We start from the raw sequence: 21,345 nt of genomic DNA on the forward strand, positions 1-21,345 counted from the left end.
TTGGTCAATTTTTCTTCCATAAAGATGAAATGTGTTGGCAGTACATGCAGACTGGATTGGAATAATTGGAATGGATTATCTGATGTGATGATGAATCACCCACTGATTTATTCAAGTGATGACATTTAGATTTGAGGTCCCAAAGAACAGAGCAGAGGCAGATCGCAGCAATCACATCACAAGCATTCTGCTTGCTGATGGCTACTGTTGCGATAAAAGTGTCATCAGTCACCGAGAGGAAGAATTTACAGCATGAGATGGCCTAGTGGTCAGAGAGGGAGAAGCTCTTCTATTGGCTGGTGTGCACAGCGTTGATGTAGCTGCCAGTGGGGAGACTGGGGAGACTGGGGGAACTAACTACCACTAACTTACTGGTCTTCTCATTATTCTTGCCCTAAAGATGATCCCACAAAATTTCAAAGACTTTCTTCATTTGAATGAAAGAAGGAATCAGAAGTGTTTGCACCGTGTTGGAAATACAACAGTATCAAGTTTTATAGTTAAGTGCATTTTGAAATATTCAACATAGTGCTGAAGTGTGGTTATTTGTACAGTAATATTCTTATGTTAATCAAACAGTAGGGACATTTTTGGTGTGAACAATGGCTCGACGTTGAGTCAGTGTTAATGTTTATATTGTTCAGTCTTCCTATATTTCATTGCTGTTGTCTTTTTGTAGAAGTCGTCCCGACACACTGCTATGTTTTTATTACTGGAAGCATTTATTGATGTGACACTCGTGTACGCTCACACCCTGCTCACACACACCTCCCTCTGGTCGCAGGCTTCGCTGCATATAAAGGGAGGAGCCTCATTGGACCGATCGCCGTCACCTGTCCCTCTAGCCTCCTTGGCACCGCCCCCTTGAGCTCCTCCCATGCAGCTAAACCAGCGACCACACCTCCACCACAATTTCTTCAAACTGGTTTTTGTTGCACTGCATTAAATTCTCAGATCTTTGTAAAAGCATTCATTGACTTTGATGCGTTTCCAAACCATCAGGACTGAGTGCCGAACCCTTACCATATCTGTAACCGAGACCTGATCCTTGCTTTAACCCTGAAATCAGTTTTTAATAAAGTCTGCCCAAAATGCCAACACAAACTGAAACTTCTTTAAACTCCCACTTTGTTCTTATTTTTCATCTCTTATCTTACATGGAGCGTATGTACAAGTGTGCGCGGGTGCTCTGCTATGAGTCCTTATGTTGAGCTGCTGCGATGCAGCGTCGGTATGGACCAAAGTCTGAGGAATGTTCCCAGAGAAAAGTATTTATGTTAATGTCTGTGGGTGAAAGTTGCTTTTTGTTGAAACGACCATCGTTAATAACCCAACTAAGCAGCTTTTCACTTTTGAATGTTCCCACTTGGTGTCACACTTCAGCTTCCTGTTTCAGTTGGAAACGCTGTACTATGATGGGACATCCTTCATCTAAATCGTAGATAGAATATTTCTGAACTGTCTGCGTTCTTCCTTGGTCCATTTGTTATTCGCACGTGTTCTTATGCCAAATGAAAGAGTAAAACCAAACTTTGGTCAGACACGTCTCCTGTCTGCATCCATATATCTTTTTAAGTGAAGACTGGCTGCTCTCACCATCTGTTTGTCCGGGTCCTTTCTCAGTGCAGACAGCTCATCAGGAATGAGTGGCATCTGCAGAGCATCCTGAAGGTGAAAAGATGCATATTACAGCTTATGGGGCGATTATTCATGCTGAAGATGTAGCTGTCCACCCTCATATCCGGTCTGGCAACAGCTTGTAACTGCAGACCTGCTGCTGGGGGAATGTGTCTGCTGACTGAAGTCCAATTCATGGGCAACAAAGAGCCATGAAGCAGGTGTAGTCTAATCAAACGTGAACTCCAAAAATTTTAAAATAATGAATAAAAATGAAAAAAGAAAAGAAGACTTCACTCCCTCCTTCCTGCTGTGCTGTGTTTAGCTGCCCTGCAGTCACACCAGCTATGCAGGTGGTGGTGACTGTGAAGTGAAGCATCGTCTAGATGTGAAGGAAGATGGAAGGAAGAGAGGAGGACGGAGATCCTCCTCCAGAAACGGAGATAAAGAGTAATCAGCCACCTCGCGCGGTCAGTCTGTTCATCATGGCTGTTACTTTAGCAGGCTGACTCCCTGTGGGACTATACTCAGAGATTCAAATATAATCAGTCAAATAAATTCGTTTATTGGAACTGAAAGAAGAAATCTTAAACATGAACTGCAAAAAATGTCTGAATAACCTTTTTACACTGACTGTCAAATCCATGTTTGACTGAAACACATTTCAACAGCAGACGTTGAGTGAAAGTGCTTGAAAGACGAGCACATTTGAATTCCAGGTCTCAAAAAAATCCACAAAAAGCTGGAAGGTTTTTCTTTTGCTGTGTGATTTAGTGGTCAAATGAATAAAACGTGTTAAGAATTTGCAAACAGCTCGTGATATACTCTCTCTCTAACCTGCTGTGGAAAGTTAAAAGTACTCGGTTTCTACAATATCTCGTGGAGGCCAGGTGCAGGTTGGAGGACGGCTACTGGCCATTTCTTCTGGATTCACATGATTGCAGATGAAGATTAGAGGAAACATTGTCACTCACTCTGAAATGTGTCCTCACTTGTGTCCCTCTGGTCGTGTGCAATTAGTATGTGTGGAGTGTTCACAGAGTGGCACAGCTGTGCATCTCCCCACAGAGTAATAGCTGCCAGCCTCCCCCTGCTGTCTGGGTTTGGCTTTGGTGCCAAATAAGATTGATAACAGTCTAAATAAAGACCGATCGACCGGTGTTTCTCTTCAGGAGCGCTGAGCGCCCGCTGCAGGCTGAGTCATCTGTCCTCCCAGCACCATCAATATTCCCCCGTCCAAAGTACAGTTACTGTCAGTGTAAAAAATAGAGCCCACTACGGCAGAGGTGCACAGGTCACGGTGCCATATCCAGACTGGCTACCAGCTGTCTCTGGGTTTTTTTGAGAAATGACTCAACGTTTAGACAGCGATGATGTTTCCCATGTGAGTAAGAACTCATTGAAGAGGACAGAGAAGTGCAGGTCAAAGCACATCAGCATGACAGTTTAATCCTTCAGTGCATACAGCCTGGATGCAGAGGAATGTCACCCTGGGGCATCAGCCAGACTCAGCTCAGACACAATGAAGGCTGACATGATTTACATGAACGTGCAGATTCCTTTTCATACTGCATTCACTCCCATGACAGGATGTGTACGTGCTTTTGTAGTGGTTGGTCCCAACAAAAAGGAAAAGCTTATGGCCAGTCAAAAAGCTTTTAAAGCCTTCTACTTATGTACATTTAAGATGAAAATATGATTTTGAACACATTTTTGAAAGATTCTAATACTTGTGTTGCCTTTTGCAGCGGCTGGATTTACAGTGAGGAAGACCAAGAGGTGTTTATTTGCCCGTATATACGAGGCCATGACGCTCACTCTCCTGTCTAATGACAACTGGCAGCCTTACTGTCAGGCGAGTTTTCCAAATTCCAACCTTCCACCAACAGTCGACAGCAAACCCATTAAATACATATATACATGCATTTTACATTTTCATTCAATATTTGATATAAATTATTATATAATATTAATTAGACTCCCCACCAGTGTTGGTCAAGTTACTTGAAAAAAGTAATCAGTAATTACTGATTACTTCCCCAAAAAAGTAATCCTGTTACTTTACTGATTATTTATTTTCAAAAGTAATTAGTTACTTAGGTACTTTTGAAAACGTGATTTATCCCCTGAATAGGTGATAAAGCGATAGATCTTTCAGCCCAATTCTACTTTTTCTGCATAATCAATCATACAAAATGTAATCAAATGAAAAAAGTTTCTTTTTAAAACTTGTTTTATTAGTTTTAATCTTTTAACCAAGCAAACATTTAATTATATGCAACATTCTCTGACTGGAAGACATTAGTTTAACATTTAAACCTATTTTCTGCACATTCCAGCACATAAAATAAAAATATTTTTTGTGTTTACATCTATTTGAAAGAGTGAGTGTAAGTAAAACACAGCAGAAAATAAATAAAGTCAAAGACTCAGCGGTCCTGTTGCTCTATTTTCACCTGTATAGCAGGAGTGGGGCAGGCGGAGGTTTGCCCTGGTGCAGGTGTGCCACAGCGGTCAGTTTCTCTGTGAATGTCACATTCTAGTGGCAGCGCACTCGGTGCTTGCCTGGACGTTTAGGGGTTTTTTCGCTGTAAAACCAAGTTTTCGTCCCACGCAGTGAACAGCGGACGCTAATGTTTTTGTCACTTTTTATGGAATCAAACTCAAAGTAAGGTCAGTACTTCCACGCTTTAAACGCTGCACGCTCATACTCTCTCCTACTAAGTAACGCGTTACAGTAACGCATCTCTGCTCCCCACACTCCCTTAGCCCATGGTCTCTCCCGGTACTTTTCAATGATGTTCGGACCCTCGGGGAAATATTTGCCCAAACACCCTGGAGAGGACAGAAAAGACAGGTGAGTAATCACATCTCAGCAGCTACTTCTTTGCATTAGCTTTACCTCTGCACATTTTCCTGGTAGACCTCATTCGCTCCCAGTAACTGTTCATTCCTCCTCACAGAAAACCACCACACCTCTTGATGAGGAGCAGCTGTGCAGGACCTGGAACAAAAGGCTCCCTGCTAATTATTAAAATACTCAAACATTCAATAAATAATTAAACCTCTTGTGTGCAAATGTTATTGATGTGCGATGTTGCATAAAGTTATAATAAATAATATTAGTAAGGGAGTCCTGTTCCTTACACATAAAGATCCACTCTACCAGCAACAGATGATAAGTATGTTATTCTGACTTTGTAAGAAATAAAAGCAGGACGTGTGCAAGATGTTAGACATTTATTAGTTCATGAAGCCAGAAAAAAGAAACAATTTGTTTATTTGCTACAAAGTAAAAATGATAAATGCACAAAGTGTTGTAATTCCCCACGCTGGGCTTGCACTGTATTTGGGAGACTATTTGTTATTTGCACAAGTCATCCAACAGGACAAGGACTCATGCTTTTGTCTGAGAGATTTTTTACGAACCTCTAAAATTGGGTTTGTGTAAGTTGATGACAAATCATTTAAAGACATCTAAACAGTTTATAATAACTGATCTAAGATGATAAAGATGCTGCAGGTCTCTAATTTAAGTCTGAAACTAAAGCCATCGTACTGCCTTCTGCTTTTCCCAGGAACTCTCTCTCATTTATCTTAATATGTATGAATGAACAATAATAATCTGTCAGAAGTTCAGAGAAAATTTCAAATGTTGTTTATTTGTTTCCCCCCTTAAAGACAGTTTAAATGACTGGTTCAAAAATGTGCTGCAGGCCACTCCTGCATGACCTGAGCTTTAGGAGCTGAACAGCTTTGCAAAGAGGTGATTTTGCATAAACATATACATATAGTTATGCAGACCACATAATACAAGGGTGTGGTTGTTGTCATGGTCTCAGCAGTTTTGCTTCATGATGCAAAGACTGTCCAAAAGCTTCCGGCTTGCCTTGGTGTGTGCCAGCTTCTGAAGATATGATCTATAGAAATGTCTCCTGTACCCGGGAGTATAGTGAAACAAGAGTCACGAACCAAACTGAGGTCTTTTTCTATACATCACATCACAGTTACTCAATAAATAAAAAAGATAAATATTAGCTACGTTTGGCTGCTGCCAAAGCAGATGGAGCTGCATTTGTAACTTGATTCGACACAAGTTTACAGTTTTTATCTGGAGTTTTATCCTCACCCACCAAACTAAAGAAGCTGAAATGGGAATTTTTTACATCCTGTTCTAACGTCACTATAATGAGCTCCCCAACACAGGTAGAGGCACGCTGTTACACAGTGGCTGTAGTTCAGTAGACAGGAAATGGCTCCTACATTAAATTTCACACAGTGAAATGAAAAAGTACATTTCAAAGTGGCCGTTTCCAAAAGTTAGGCATTTTTTACCAAAACAATCTAGCTGGCTAAAGAAAATACATAATAATGACCTGTGATGTGAGCTGCCCCTCAACAGTCACCTCAGCTTAAACAGCAGGACGCACAGGCCTCTGGAAAAATGTGTTTCCAATTATGGTGTATGAAGCATCTATTGTTTCCCTGACATCCTCAGGTAGCAGCTCAGTGATGCACACGCAGGCTGCCAGCCATGCCACACTTCATTCTAACACACTCCAAGCTAACCGAGTATTGTGGGTTGACTGAAAGAGCGCGGTGGGGCTGGAGGCTTTATTGCTGGGTCAATGTTGCTCAACTAGCAGCCTGCAGAAGGTGTACATAGCCACAAGCTATAACCATTCAGTTTATTAGGCTAGCAAAATGTCCCAGTCGACCTTGTTAAAAAGGAACAATGTAGACTCTCACAGAGGTGCGTCGTTAAACTGCATATGAATCAAAGCTTTGCCCGTAGATAATTCAACAATGCACCCTGATGCATGACTGGCATAACAAGCCTTTCTTTGTGTGCTTGTGCTGTTAGTCGATGCAAACCCCTCATCTAAAGTACATCTGATCTAATCCTCTCAGCCAGCAAAAGAAAATCCACAAACATAAATAATCTATATCTGCTGCTTCTGAGCTTGATCACATGAAGGGCAAGAAAATCGACTTGACAATCCTGGAAAGTTGTGAAGACTGCTGGGATGCTCCTCACCAAGTTCAAAGAGATACGGGAAATCCATCAGTTATACATCCCAGACTTTGAATTCAGGCCACGCAGAGGATCAGCAGCCCCCCCTCCACCCCGCCTTTTCTTTTGATGCTCTGTTCTCCTGCTTCAAAGAAATACATGCATTGTGACAATCAACATTCAAGCTGCATCCTATTTCTCGCTGCCATCATGTTAGAGGAACTGTTTTCTCAGGAGCTGCTTGTTTTCTTATCAGTTCGCTGAGGTACAGTCGCTTCTCGGCTCCAGCGAGGAAATTCTGTTCCCGCTTCTGAAAAAACTTTTTGTTTCAGTCACACAGAAAAGAAACCCAACAGTTGGCATCATGCTTTTAATCATCATCAAACAGGATTAAAGAGATTTCAGGAAAACTGAAGTGACACACGGCACACCCAGATAGTAACTGTCAAATATTCTCACGTTCACACTGCCTGTGTTTTCTTTGGTTGTAATAAGGACCCACATATGATCATGCTGGGTTTCCTGCCTGATGGTCTTGATGGGATTAAACTGGTGCAGACCATATAAATGAATCTCTGTTTTCTGCTCTCTCAGCCAATGATGCTGATGAAAAGGAGTAAGCTGCAAAGAAGCTCAACCTGTTTAATTGTGCTTCGCTCACTTAAAAAGGGGGGATGTCACATGTGCCTCTTCTTCTTCTTCTCTGCATATTCAGACATACACAAGCTGACTTCAAAAATGAAGTCTGCTTGATATGATGCTTCAACAAAAACACCCAGAAATAAACTGCTTTTCAAATCAAGGATATTTATTATTTTTGAATCATTTGTGGCCCATATGAGCCACAAACCTAAACAAAGGGTTTCATTCCAAAAAACAGCCCCGATCCGAGAACGCGTCTGATATCTGCATGTAGTTTCCCACAGTTAGGATGGTGGATATGCTGTTCTGGAATGAAACTCTTCAGAAACTGAGAGTACAAAAGAAGCTCATTGCACAGTGTTACAATACAGGAGAAAGAAAGTTGCATTAATGGTGTGACAGAGTGAAAAATACCTCGTCAACCAGTAAATCTCGAGAGGCACATTTTGGGTTTAAAGAGAACCACTGGCTACGTTCACACACGCACATCGGATAACTTCAACGAGTGGGTTTAATCTCCCGTCTCATTCCCGGAGGAGCTACAGGGAATGATTTCCCATCAGGCTGACTCAGCTGAATCACTGCTCTCTGAATAATGAAACAATACATTCAGAAAAAAGAATCTTTTCAAGGTGAAATCTGCTGTTCAGTCTGAGAACTGATGATTCATCGTGTAAACAGCATGTGATCATCCACCGTGGGAGGCCAGTGGTCCCACTGTTTCACAAACCTCGTCTCACAAACAAAAAGCAGAAATTAATTCTGGGTCATAATTGACAGGACGAAAAATCTCTTTTTTTAGCCTAAAATTTGATGATTTTATTTAAAGTGACCCAAAATACACCCAAATGAAAGTATTTCATATTTTTGTACAGGTGCTACGAACGCTCAGGCTGCTCTGGGTTCGCCCCGAGGTGGAGCAGTGAGGCTCCCAACAAAGAGAACGGTTGTTGTAGTTGAACCTGTGACTCTGTAGCCGCCGTGTCGGTCTGCACTGTTTATGAGACGGTGGTGACAGAGCTCCTTGTAATGAGAACGCTCCGTGTTCCCACATTTGCCAGGTTCCTGCGGGGACAGGCTGGTCTTTGAAGGAAAGTTCCAAACAGTGGAATTGTAAACAGCATCAGAGTGATCATACACGAGGAAGAGAGGTCAAACAGAGGTCAGAGGGCGCACTGACACAGGCACAAGATCTGATCTGGGAGGCGGAGCTGTGTGGTGGTTGGCATTGTGGGTTACCAAGGTTTACGTGACATTGTGACAGTAAAGATGATGTACAACATAAGAAATACCCTCCCTGCTAAATATTAATCCTGAATATATGAATGTCAGACCAGCTGTTCATACCTCCTGATACTTCAAAACTGGCTGTATCATTAAAAGTGTCCCTGTGCACTCGCAGGCTAATTATAGTAACGTCTGTGCTCACGCGTTTGAAACATGAAGCATGTGCACATGCACTAATCATCTGAACGTCCCTGCACAGGGCGTTCAAGTGCTCGTATGCAATGTTATGCAGAGCTTCTGACGTTTACAGTTGTCAGGTTTCCGGTGTGAGGTCTAAATATGTTTGGTAAATGTAATGTTATCTCAGCCAAGACTAACAGGTATGTTACTGGTAATCTCACAGAGTAACTTAATAAACATTAACCCTGGAAGTAGCCAGCTGCAACATGACCAAACATGCACATCTTAGATTAAACAACACCTGATCCTTTCCTGTCACTTCAGTCTTGTGAGTATAGGTGTTGGAATAGTAACAAAAGAAAAGACCAGAACCCACCAACACCTCCACCCCCACCAAGCACTGCTCCAGGTAGGTTGTGGCTGTTAAGCTTGTGGGTCAGGACTTAATCAAAGGTCCACTATCAGCAATGTGGCATAATCTGTTTTGACCCCTGTTCACCTTCCAACACAAGCATCTTTAAGAAGATGATTCTTGGTTTAAAACTTAAATTCAAACAAACATCAGTGCTGAGCAGACGTTTTGGTCCCCGATCCACAAAACACTGAGAACACAGAAAGTAAAAAAGTGACAGCAGTGGCTCTCCACAAGACTGATCAGAAAGAGTGGGATCCACGGGGACGCCCTCTGAAAACAAACCACAGAAGCTTACATTTTTGCTGAAAAGGCCACACACCACAAGGCGGCCCCAGATGTCCAGCCCACAGCTGATTGGTGCACAGAGCGTGGGTACAACAGGAGAGGAACGTCCCTTAAATATGCAGAGAACAGAGAAATCCAACACAAACCATGAAACAAATAAAAACAAAAGTACACAGGTAAACGTTTCGTACCATCAGTACAGACTCGAGCTGTTCTCGAGTCTGTAGCAGTCGAGTTCATCTGCTAACAGTCAGGCTTCACTTGTTGATCTTACTAGACATGGTGGCAGACACAATCCCCAAAATATATTCCACATAAAAGACATGTTTTTAATTTTTCACTGAAGGCCTCTGACTGATGCTGGGCTGCAGAGTCCACCAGTTAAGGTTTCTTCAGGTTTGTGGGCGATGGCTGGTGATTTCCTGCTCCAGTGAACAAGACCAGCAGTGCTTTGGTGCAAATGATGCAGGTCACAATCGCTACACAAAAACAGAAATTTAACGAGTACGGTGTGGTTTGCATGTAGAAATAAACAGGAACAATTTTTAAACCGTCGTGTAGATTAAAAGTTTCATCCAGGATGTGAAGTTAAGGAATGTGCTGACCAGCAACAGGGAGCACCGCCAGTACAACAAGGCTTAAGGGCATTAGAGACGGAGAAGTGGCACGCTTTCAGTCGCCCACGTCGCTGTCCTGATCTCCTATGAGCCACAGGAAGTGAAAGCTGAGTGCCAGCAGGGCGGTGCCCAACAAGTCCCCTAGCGCCGTCAGGTAAGGGATGGAGAAACTGTCTGGGTCTTTGCCGCTCCTCCATATTGAGTGCACCATCCAGTCTGCTATACACAACAACAGGAGTACCTAGAAGAAGAGAAGAGAAGGATTAGAAAGCAGCTTTGATCGAGAGCGTGCAGGAAGTATACACGCATACCCAGGTGGGCTCACTGAGACAAACATGCAGCAGAAAATCTATCATCCCTGTCAGGATAATATGAACGATGGTAAACCCGCGTCTCTGTTTTCTTGCTACGATTACAGGATTAGAACGTACTTGTGGGGTCTTTACCTTACAATACAAGTGCCTCGAGGCAACTGTTGTTGTGATTATATAAATATTAGTGCTGTCAAAATTAACGTGTTAATATTAATCCGCCATCACGGGCAACAGGATTACAATTTTTAACACACCTGGAGTGCAGAGCGACTCAGAATCCCTGCAGTGTTTCTATAAAGGCATTTCGGGCAGTTTGTCCAAGTAGAGTCAGCTGCGCACATGCGCACGGGGCAGCTGGTGTGTAGTGACGGCCAGCTGCACCAATCAACTCGATGTGGAAGATGATAAACGCGCTTCGGCCCTCTCCGTGGGAAATTTAGCATTAAAAAATAAGAGGGAACAGTCGACCCACATAAGGTATTTTGCACGTTGTGCAAGAAGGAATTCTGTTTTCACCGAAGCGCTTCCAGCTTAAAATATCACATTGACTCGAAGCACACGTTAGCCAGGATGCTGCTAGCACTTTGGCTAACGCCTCACCCAGCTTGGACACTCGCGGAGCATCGGGGCCTCAGGAAGTCGACCTCGGACACATCGACTGACGCCACGCGGAACAAACTGCAGACCTGTTAACATCACTGAGAACCTTTACACAGCTTTGGTTCCTCGTTCAAGCACGTGAAGCCTCCCCAAGACAGACAGAGAGAGGATACATGTTTACAGAGTTTTTACATGAATGTTCAACATGTTAAGTGCGATGTTTGCCCTTTTTTCTCGAGTCTGTTTGCTCATGCAAAATGAAACGTGATTAATATAGAATAAAAATAAATGATGTTTAATCATTAATCCAAATTAATCCACAGTTCCCCTGTGATCAGTCTGCATAAACATTTTAATAGTTTGACAGCACTAATATATATATTAGTGTATACTTCCCTATTAGTATCTTGTAACTGCATAAATGTCAGTTACAAGCTTAAATATAAAGTTGAAAAAAATGTAATTACAGCCAGGCTATTGATCAAGTAATTGCGATTAAGCGCGATTAATTACAGAAAATTGTGAGATTAATTAGTTAATTTTTTTAATCTATTGACAGCACTGATAAATATATTTAATTGAATAGGATGCGCATCACACTTAATGCCTGTGTTGCAAAATATATAACCTGATATTAAGCTGGAGATTCGTGCTGTTACTCCTTTTTGTCTAAAACTAAGATAACTAACTTGTATTTCTCAGCGTCAAACAACTCCATACAAAGTATAATTATACATGCATGCACACTTATTATTAGGACAGGACTGGCTATCACAGTGGTGAAAAACAGTGCAGCACGTAACTCAAATGTTCAAACTCTGAGTGAAGTGGCAAACATAACTGCACAGCAGCATGTTTGCATAGCTCCAGACTCTCAGACACGCTGCTTTCTAAACGGCAATATAATGTAGATAATAATCATAATTATGATAATGGCAATTTTGGGAAGTCTTGACTTTTCCTTCTTTCTTTTGACTTTCCAAGTAGTATTTTTCTTTTTCATAAGAAAGAGAAAAGCAACCTTAGAACTTTATACTTAAAAAGAAAGAGAAAGAAAATGAATAGGTGCTTTAAATGCCAAGCAGAGTAGCGTAAACACTTAAAACTGCAACCGCAACAAAGACGAGGAGGAGTAATGGACAGAGCAGCAGACCGAGAGACGAGTTCTTAGAGTGTTATTCATAATTCAAGTTTCCACACATGAAGTGGAACGGTGGCGAGAGGAAAAGAAAAGTCTATTAAAAGATAAGGACAGGTCTATAATTTAAGAGGAAATGAGCTGTCCAAGTTGGCAGTGAAAACATTCGACAAACAAAGTATTCCAGACATTGATTGATACCATCATGCAAAGTAGGGATGATGATATCAGAAGAGGGGGGACGATTTGGTTATGACAATGATGTTTTGTGTTTAATAACATTAATGTATGAGTTCTGATAACCTGCTGACAGCCCTGCTTGTCTTTGGCTGTGATGGAACATTTGATACGGTTAAACAATGCGTTCTCCTGCTTTCACATCTAATAATCTTCAGTCATGACCCTGCAAAGCGTCTCTCAGGTAAATAACAAGCTTTCAAACCCATTCGCAAGCACGGGCGTTGTCACTTTGTCTTTCATTCATGGTGACAGGGCAGCACATCCTCTCAGCTGCTGAAATTGTTGCCTTTGAACCATCCTGGATCTAAAAATGCCGACTACACTATCATTTACAGTTCACAGCTTAGCTTTGGTTTTCAGGCGGGAGGGGAAGGAGAGGCGCTTGTGTGCAAAGGGGGTCGCGTTTTTTAACAAATGAGACACATCCAAGTTAAAAATGCGATTAGCCAAATGAAAGATGAAAAAAGGAACTCCAGCAGAGTGTCGATCCATCAAGCAGTCTCGACCACAGCATCTGTACCTGGTTCCTTAATCATGCCTGAGTGAAGGGGGATGATTTGTCTACACAAAGAAGCTGTTTGATCTCTGGAGATGGCCATGTTCGACTGCGACGGTCCACGTACACAGGTGAAAGACACAAAAATTATGCTGTTCTCATATTGTTCCCCTGCCGCTGGGCATAGACCTCGGCTGGTTTCGTACAGCTGCCTTCTATTTATTTAGCATACCTCTCCGAGCGGCTGCCCAAGCCTCTGAGTCTTTGCTTGGCAGTTTCCAAGGCCTCAGGTCAGCCTGCTGCACTTCTTAGGCAGCTTCTTCTGCAGCTCCCATAGTTGGCTACTTTTCCCTGTGCTAACTTGATCTTGGCCTCTAGTCTCCTTCTCCATGGAGGGTACTGCTCCTTAAGGCTGTCCATCTTATAGCCAAGCATCTCACTGATCACTGCTAGCGTGGTCAAGATCAGCTGATTAGCCTCAGTGATGGTTGCAGCAGGGATCATCCACAGTGCTGCATCCACAACTTCAAGTAGACCTTCTGAGGGTACGTGATGCAGTGTTGGTAACCGGCTACAGAGGGTCCAGGTTTCCACCTTCGCAATGATCCTATCTTTCAGGTCAGTTCCTCTTGCACTCAACGCTCCTCCTTCCATCGTTCTTGGGGCTTGGTACTCAATCTTGGGTTGGAGTAATGATCCCCCCCCCCCCCCGTCCCTGAGAGCAGTCCCTTCTTCCGAATGTTGGAGCACTGAGCTACTATTTGTTGGGAGCACTGCAATTTTAAATTCCTGTGTATGATCTGTACATACAACGAAGCAAGGAACATGGAGGCTTGCAGAAAACTCTTCCTTCCATAGGCTGACAGGTCTCAGCCAGACTGGGTTGTCTTGTTGTTAATAACAGCACTCTCTCAGGACAAAATGTAAGTTTAACTTTCTGTTTGCTTTGTAGCACTGTGGGTTTTTGACAGCAGCTTTCAGTTGTGCTACATGGACACACCTGCTCATGTCCAACTAAAGTGAATACAAGCTTTCCAAGGCGTGGTACAGACTAAACTGTATGAGTGCAACCTGAGAGTCTTTGCTTCAGTAAAAATGTCAGACTTTACTTTTATTTTGGACCATTTGCATAAAATGCAATGACTGACTGACTCGTCTCCAAGCCTTGAAACTCTTGAATGACTGGAGGTCTGCCAAGAAGGACTCTTTATGTTTAGTTTGTGCAGTTGCTGGTGCTTTGCTTCAAAGAACTATGATGAGTTGTAATGTTGCAAACACAGAGGAATTATGAGATTAAGAGACAATTCAGGACGCTGCTGGAATCACTGAATATCTTTCATGTAAATCCTTTAATCCTGTAAATAATTGGACGTTGCTTGTTACCAGACAGAAAGTATGGACGACTGAAAGTGTTTCTTCTGATACTGGTGAGGCAAGAAAAAGACATGCAAACACTGTAAGGTGGTCGGTAATGACTACAACAAAGACTTGTGCTAAAGTCACTCATATATTTATACCTGCACATTTCTCAAATCATCCAGCATACTGAGCACAAAAACAGACTTTCACGTAACACCGAACACATCCCAGACTTTGACATGAATAGATGTTCTGAAATAATCAATGTTTAATCATCTCTGAGAGGTAAGGTTATACTGTGTTGTTGATATGTGCGCAGAGCTGTTACGTAGACATCTTTTTGCTTATTCATGGTTACATCTCTGAGCCCCTTTTTTCTCTGCAGCTCAGCTAAATATGCAACATATATACAGTATATATGGAACCCTGTGCTCAAAGAAACCTGCAAATCCTGCAGTGATACAAACAGTATCACTTGAAGCCACTTTATTAGATACTCTAGTATTTATCATCTGGGCAAACATAATTGGATTTTGCTGTATTCTACAGTAGTGCTCAGTGAAATGCTTGATTTGTGGACCATTGCAAGCTGCTTTATTGAGCCATTATTGAATAATCTTTTCTTTTTCCAGGCTATAACAAAATTAAGTTTGAGAATGACTTGAATACACGGACTTGGGTATTTTATTATAGCATTTCATTTGAATTCATCTGTTTTGAATTAGAAGATTTAAAGGGGAAGTCATTTAATACAAAAGTACACTGAAAGATCTTTTTTAAGTGGCAAATACGATAAATTTAAGAGAGCTTATTGTATCTGGGAGCATTTCTTATATTCAATATTTTCTCCTCAGCATAAATCAGCTTTCTTTATGATGCACCTGGCCACAGGTCTGTAGGGATATACAGCCGTGGTGCATGGTGCATGTCTACTTATTTTAACCCTTATAACCTCATACGTACAAGAAAGCTTTATGGTCTTCATTTAGGATTAAAAACATAAATCAATTTTGCTGATCTGTCAAAATCAAAATCACGTTTTTGGTCAGGATGACTTTTTTATGACTAACTTCAAACATCCATATCTTGGGAAACATGGATATAATTTTAGTAGCTGAATTCCATCAAATGAGTGTAACAGAAACACAGCAACAGAAATTAGCATGGCTGCTTTAGATCTTTTATTTTTGGAACCTTTTTTAAACCTTTATTACCAGCATCATGTTCTACATGTGATTCTCCACTGAGCTTATCGTAAAGCATAGAGCTGAGCCCAAGCTAACTGTTGTGTGCTGTTGAATGCAAACCGAATGACTGTCTCTGCAGTGATTAATAACCGTTCCACATGTTCACTTATTGTACACCAACCTTGTGAGATTGATCTTTTTCACCAGTGCCTCCCTGCTAGTCATCCTGCTCAAGCTGCACTTAAAAATAGGTGACCTTGAGCTTTTTGGGAGGGAAGAAACCATGCAAGAGTGTACTTGACTTACAACCACAGAAAAGAAGAAGAGCTTAATAGTAAACGTTTTTTACAATGATTTTCTATTCACAATTGTGGAAGCCAAAATCACGTCTGAAAGTAAGCTGGTTCTACCTCAACATTACAATACTAGCCATACTTGGCTTTTGGAGCAAGGAGTGATCATATATTTATATGTATTGGGGACATATACAGTGGGGCAAAAAAGTATTTAGTCAGCCACCGATTGTGCAAGTTCCCCCACCTAAAATGATGACAGAGGTCAGTAATTTGCACCAGAGGTACACTTCAACTGTGAGAGACAGAATGTGAAAAAAAAAATCCATGAATCCACATGGTAGGATTTGTAAAGAATTTATTGGTAAATCAGGGTGGAAAATAAGTATTTGGTCAATAACAAAAATACAACTCAATACTTTGTAACATAACCTTTGTTGGCAATAACAGAGGTCAAACGTTTACTATAGGTCTTTACCAGGTTTGCACACACAGTAGCTGGTATTTTGGCCCATTCCTCCATGCAGATCTTCTCGAGAGCAGTGATGTTTTGGGGCTGTCGCCGAGCAACACGGACTTTCAACTCCCGCCACAGATTTTCTATGGGGTTGAGGTCTGGAGACTGGCTAGGCCACTCCAGGACTTTCAAATGCTTCTTACGGAGCCACTCCTTTGTTGCCCGGGCGGTGTGTTTTGGATCATTGTCATGTTGGAAGACCCAGCCTCGTTTCATCTTCAAAGTTCTCACTGATGGAAGGAGGTTTTGGCTCAAAATCTCACGATACATGGCCCCATTCATTCTGTCCTTAACACGGATCAGTCGTCCTGTCCCCTTGGCAGAAAAACAGCCCCATAGCATGATGTTTCCACCCCCATGCTTCACAGTAGGTATGGTGTTCTTGGGATGCAACTCAGTATTCTTCTTCCTCCAAACACGACGAGTTGAGTTTAAACCAAAAAGTTCTACTTTGGTTTCATCTGACCACATGACATTCTCCCAATCCTCTGCTGTATCATCCATGTGCTCTCTGGCAAACTTCAGACGGGCCTGGACATGCACTGGCTTCAGCAGCGGAACACGTCTGGCACTGCGGGATTTGATTCCCTGCCGTTGTAGTGTGTTACTGATGGTGACCTTTGTTACTTTGGTCCCAGCTCTCTGCAGGTCATTCACCAGGTCCCCCCGTGTGGTTCTGGGATCTTTGCTCACCGTTCTCATGATCATTTTGACCCCACGGGATGAGATCTTGCGTGGAGCCCCAGATCGTGGGAGATTATCAGTGGTCTTGTATGTCTTCCATTTTCTGATGATTGCTCCCACAGTTGATTTTTCCACACCAAGCTGCTTGCCTATTGTAGATTCACTCTTCCCAGTCTGGTGCAGGTCTACAATACTTTTCCTGGTGTCCTTCGAAAGCTCTTTGGTCTTGGCCATGGCGGAGTTTGGAGTCTGACTGTTTGAGGCTGTGGACAGGTGTCTTTTATACAGATGATGAGTTCAAACAGGTGCCATTCATACAGGTAACGAGTGGGGGACAGAAAAGCTTCTTACAGAAGACGTTACAGGTCTGTGAGATTTTCCTTGTTTGAGGTGACCAAATACTTATTTTCCACCCTAATTTACGAATAAATTCTTTACAAATCCTACCATGTGGATTCATGGATTTTTTTTTTTTTCACATTCTGTCTCTCACAGTTGAAGTGTACCTCTGGTGCAAATTACTGACCTCTGTCATCATTTTAAGTGGGGGAACTTGCACAATCGGTGGCTGACTAAATACTTTTTTGCCCCACTGTATCATCACCCCCACCTGAGATTAGGTACCAAGCCCCGAGAGCGAAGGAAGAAAGTGTTGACTGCAAGAGGAACTGACCTGAAAGCGTTAAACTTGGATCCTCCGTTGCCGGTTTCCAAGACTACGTGAAGTACAGACAGATCATCTACTAGATGATGTGAATGCAGCACTACGGACCTACCTACCGCTACCATTACAGAGACTAACCAGCTGATCTGCACTACAGCAGCAGAGATCAGTGAGATGCTTGGCTACGAGTTGAACAGCCACAAGGAGCAATATCCTCCATGGAGGAGACTAGAGGCCAAGATCACAGTAGCATGGATGGAGGTTAGCCAACTATTGGAGCTGCAGAAAGGTGTGATGAAGAAGGTGCCTAATAAGTACAGCAAGCTGTCCATACCTGAAACCTTTGAGACTGCCAAGCAACGACTCACAGCCGCAAGGTACACAAGAGATATCGAAGGCAGGAGAATAAACCAGCTGTTCTCCACAGAACCATCCAAGGTGTACTCTCAGTGGCAGGGAACAATATGAGAACAGCACCACCAAGGCTGGAGGCAGAACAATACTGGAAGAGCATATGGGAGAAGGACACAACCCATAACGGCAATGCTCAGTGGCTAGTGGATCTAAGAGCAGACCACAGCGACCTCCCTGAACAGGGTCCAGTAGCCATCACAGTGGCAGATATCCAAGAAAGGGTCTCCAGTATGAAGAGTTGGACAGCACCAGGGCCCGACATGGTTCACGCTTACTGGCTAAAGAAGCTGACTGCACTCCACGAGCGTCTGGCAGCATAAATGAACCAGCTGCTAGTTGACGAGAGACACCTGGAATGGCTAACCGAAGGTCGGACGGTCCTGATCCCCAAAGGACCCCCAGAAGGGACCGGTCCCCTCCAACTACCGACCAATAACCTGCCTCAGTCCTACATGGAAGCTCCTGTCAGGCATCATATGGGCTAAGATGAACAGGCACATGGCTCTTACTGCAAGCCTGATAAGCAACATGCATCCAGAGATGATCTGGATGCATGTTACAGAGGCACATATAAATGACATTAGATTTATATGTCTGTATCAAATCAATGCCATAGGAACGTTGTAACCACAAACCCTTCTAAAACCTTATGCCCTAACCTGATATGCACCTCCCTTATAATGTATGTGCTGTTGATGCAGCCTGCTCAGAAACCGGCAACAGCATTTCCACTTGTGTAGTCTCTACATAGATCCAGCACAGAGGTGCATTAGTAGGGCTGTGTGATATGACCAGAATCTCATCTCCCGATATCAGACATCTATCGTCCGATAACGATATAAATCACACAAATGTAACATTTTCTGTAAATTCTGTGAATCTCGGGCAGGTGAAGTGTTTCCAGCTGGGCGTCATGTAGCTGAGTCGAGTGTTTTAACCGATGCATGAAACGACACATTTTTAGACATAAGTTGTAACGGCGCCGTTTTCTTTGTATTTATTACACGGCGTGCTGCGGGGAGAAGCCTGTTCTAACGTTTGAGTCTAAGGTTTATTTTTTAGCACCTGGCGGCTCTTTTTTACTTCTCATCCGTAAATAATCTCCTCTTTCACATGATTCAGTTTATTTTGAAAAGTCTCAACAGGATCTTGAACTTTATTGTGAAAGGTTTATGTGGAACGTAAACAAGCGGACACGCGATGGTTTTACCGTCGTTGTTGCTAACGACAACGCATGAAAACAGGCGCTTGTCCATCCGTAGTGTGGTTGTATTAAATATCGTTACATCGTTACATCGAACAGCCCTAGGCATCAGTGCTAAATTTTACAATAAAATACGTGAATTTCATTCACCCAGCAGCCGGGTGCTTGCTTTTTTTTTTTTGCCTGTCCCGTTTGGTTCTTTTGCCATCAGAATTATTGTCTAAAGCCAAAGAAATTTACTTTACCAAATGGACCATCCCAGCCTTGCCGTATTGGTCTATTTGATTCACCTTTTATTGTCCATTTTATTTTCATTTGCTGAACACGGGACAGACTTGACTGGGGAAAAGAAACGGGAGAAAGAAAGAGGGAAAGAAAAAGAGCGGGGAAGAGGGACGGGGATAAAGCCGGGTGCTTGCGACTTATCTGTGCCAGCAGCCACAACCCTAACTTTAAGCATTTATAAAGTTTAATAGTGCGATTTATTAAAAAGCAGTGGTCTTGAGTACAGTTGTTATGATACACTTTAACATGGAAGTCTAAAGGGACTGACTCTTGGAGCCAGCCTCAAGAAGCTATTCGGCACGTCTCTACAGGCGTAATCTTTCAACCCCAAAGTTGCTGCTGGTTGTAAAATCTCTTGGATTTTACCATCACAAAAATCGAGGCTTGGTTTGTTTTTGGATTCACGTTTCAGCTGTCGCTCACATCACACAGCAGTCAAAGCCAAATCGGGAAATAAAATCTGCTTTGTTTTGGTGTTTTGATGACGATGATGCTGATTTCACATCTGAGAGCGTTGAGCTGTCTACTGAGCACATTCAGAAACACTCCTCTGTATTTTGCCTCTAGGCAACCTTTCACAGCAATTACTCTATTAAACTAGCAAAATACGATCCTGCTGCTGCTGAGCACTGCCTGACAGACACCCTGACTGCATTTGAGCTGACACTTATACTGGTGTACTTGATAGGAAAATGTCATGCGGACCTCAGAAAGCCTGGCCATACTGTCTTTTGATGCATGCGTGAAGCTGACTGGTTTGTGGACCAAACGCTTGCTGACAGATGAGAGCCCAAACTACGTTGAGTTGGATAAGATCTGACACTCACTGGAATAATGAGATCATGTCTTCAGAGTAAGAGATGGTTACTTCAGTTATTATTGATTCATGTTTTCCTGTGTACTACCTCTGTGTTATCCAGGAACTTGGCTTCCATTAACATTATCATAGACATGCATATGCTTCACTATTAAACTTTGTTTAACCTCATCAGACAAAGTTGCTCCAATCCCAATCTGTCAAACTCTCTACTTTCCCTTCACACCACCACTGACTGCACCGTGTTGCCTTAGTTTATTCAGTATTGCCTCATTCTTATACTGGATATGCTGTGGGCTAACATTAAATCGTGCTGTCTTGTGTGATTTGTTTATGTTTTCATGCTTCATCTCTTGCCATGTTCCAGGCTTTTTTTAATCCCTATGGATTTATGTAAACTTATTAATCACCGTGCGCCAAAACATGCACAACCCCATTCTTCCTTCCTAACTAGTGACTGTACTGTGAAGCAGGCAGAGATAGCACAATGAGTCGGGCTATTTTGCAGGAATGTTTCAATTTCTCCCCTTATTTTCTCTGCTTTCACTTTCAATGGAACGCTATCAAACTGTACCATGTGCAGTTTCTGCTTATCACTGCTATTAAAGAAGCAGACTGCTACAGTTAAAGTAGAACTGAATGACATTATCAAATTCTGCCATGTTACACACTTTTTTTGGGGGTCTCGCGCTGCATCGAATGTAGGAGAAAATTTGGAACGACATTGGAAGGTGTGGGAAAAATAAGTCCATATTGAATCTCAACTGGGTATTCGCACAGCCAGTTTGAATTGAGCATTTATTTCTTTAAAAAGACTTACTGGCAAAAACCAAATGAAATGTATCCGTGTGGGTAATGTGGTTTCAGTTTCCGATGTGCAGTGAGTGCATCGGGGTCTTTTACGAGCACTGACCAAGGCTACTTTTTTCTCAGAGCCAGTGCAGAAACGATCTACTCCAAGTCATAAACAGTGTTAAAACTAATGTTCCTCATGCAATCAGATATTATGCATCTTTACAGTAGTAGCCAGCGCTCCCTTTACGACCTTAAAGTGTCACGCTTTTTTTGCACATGTGAGTTTGCTGGTGGGCATTGCATCATTTGCACTGGTCTGCATTACAGGCGGAGGCTCGCTG

The 21,345-nt window shown here is 42.5% G+C and overlaps 1 protein-coding gene across 6 annotated transcripts in view; it reads right to left on the reverse strand.

Moving 5' to 3' along the window:
* Nucleotides 1-9,913: 9,913 nt before the first annotated feature.
* Nucleotides 9,914-21,345, reverse strand: part of slc41a2b (solute carrier family 41 member 2b) — a 35,049-nt gene continuing 23,617 nt past the window's right edge. For all 6 annotated transcript variants that reach the window (XM_026148350.2, XM_026148348.2, XM_026148352.2 and 3 more), the window contains exon 11: nt 9,914-10,238. In XM_026148350.2, coding sequence (XP_026004135.1) covers nt 10,053-10,238 — 186 coding nt within the window. In that variant the 3' untranslated portion in view covers nt 9,914-10,052. The remainder of the gene's footprint in view (nt 10,239-21,345) is intronic.

This window comes from Astatotilapia calliptera, chromosome 17, assembly GCF_964374335.1.
Source record: "Astatotilapia calliptera chromosome 17, fAstCal68.1, whole genome shotgun sequence".
NCBI lineage: Eukaryota > Metazoa > Chordata > Actinopteri > Cichliformes > Cichlidae > Astatotilapia > Astatotilapia calliptera.